This window comes from Neopelma chrysocephalum, unplaced genomic scaffold (genome assembly GCF_003984885.1).
Source record: "Neopelma chrysocephalum unplaced genomic scaffold, ASM398488v2 Primary Assembly neopelma1_82, whole genome shotgun sequence".
NCBI lineage: Eukaryota > Metazoa > Chordata > Aves > Passeriformes > Pipridae > Neopelma > Neopelma chrysocephalum.
In genome coordinates this window covers 940615-941992 of record NW_020897744.1, presented here as the reverse complement: position 1 = coordinate 941992, position 1378 = coordinate 940615, and the positions used below count along the sequence as shown (strand labels likewise).

General features: G+C 35.9%; 1 protein-coding gene across 1 annotated transcript in view; it reads left to right on the top strand.

Moving 5' to 3' along the window:
• Nucleotides 1–1378, top strand: part of SPATA22 (spermatogenesis associated 22) — a 7050-nt gene that overhangs the window by 606 nt on the left and 5066 nt on the right. Inside the window, exon 2 of the mRNA XM_027691206.1 lies at nucleotides 329–383. Within this exon, the coding sequence (XP_027547007.1) occupies nucleotides 329–383 (55 nt within the window). The remainder of the gene's footprint in view (nucleotides 1–328; nucleotides 384–1378) is intronic.

Here is a 1378-nt window from a genome sequence, read left to right as displayed (position 1 = left end):
TGCCTTTAGTGCTTTCATTATGGTCTACTTGTAATAAAGTTAAAAAGTTTCCTTATAATACAGTAAAAAAGTCTCTGTTGCTAACAAGTCTAATGTTTGTAAGTGAATCGTTGTCTAGAGAAGCAACCTACTTGTTAGAAGTTGCCTTATAATTGCAAATATCAAAGCACCCCATTCCCCTTTTTTTTTTTCCACCTTCTCCTTCCTGTGTGAGCCTGTTTGTGGGACATTAGGCAGATACAGAGTAGGAGCCCTACATAATAGACCTATTACCTTTCAATCTTCTCTGTTTGTACCCATATTCAATCCTTTGCCTTTTGAAAATTAGGCTGGGGAACTGCAAACCCAGAAGTGGCTGAACTGCAGAAAGCAGCAAACAGTGGGTATGTAAAAGCAGGTTATTTGTTGCTTTTTGATTTTTATTTGGATACTAATTGTTTCACAAACTATGATCCATGTGTCTGTCTTACAATAAAGCTGCTATTATGTCACTGATACTTTAAACTTGTATTTGAAAGCCAAACAGAACATCAGATGGCTCCTTCCCTCATGAAACCACCAAATGCATCAAAGTTTAATTTAGCAAATGCTGGAAAAAACTTGGCTGCCTGCAGGTTGGTGGAGTCTTTAATGTTTATTATCCTTCCTTTTTGTTCTCATGTGAAAATACATCTTACATTTTCCCATATTCCTGTAGCATTCAGAGAGACCCTTTTAATTCTCAGATCATCACTGTAGTCCCAAATAATTACATTGTGCTTATGAGCCAAACTCCACTGAAATTACATGTGTTTCCAGTGTACCTAATGAGGCCTATTAACTAGACCTACGATCTTGCCTTTTTATCAGGCCTGTAATTCAGTCTTACCGTAAAAGTTGATTGAATATTGCTGGTAATTTTTTGAGATTTGCCTTTACTTGAAGTTTTGCCCACTTCCAACCCAAATTTATCAATAGACTCAAATAAGATTCTATCAGTTTATTTTATATAAAACCTTTTAATTAATTAAGACTGAATATAACTGTGCTTTTACAGATTCAGGAAAAGCTGACAGATTCTGATGCCTAGAGCTGGCAGGAAAACTTCCAGCAATGTTACAACTGTCCATTTGTTCCCTTCCTCCTGTTCCTTTCCAAGGGCAAAAAGAGAGTGAATGTTTCAAACAAGACAAAGTGGAACAGGATTAATTTCTGAGCTGCCTTTATTAAAGAACTGTGTTAGAAATACTAATGTCAGCACTACAGTTTGTTGTAAAATGATTTCCTCAGTGATGGTGGTAGAAGAATTTGGAAACATCACTCTCAGAAGAAACTTTGTTTATTTTACTTTAGACTTACGGAAAAAAATGTGAATCTTGGATCAGGAAAGATCCCTTGT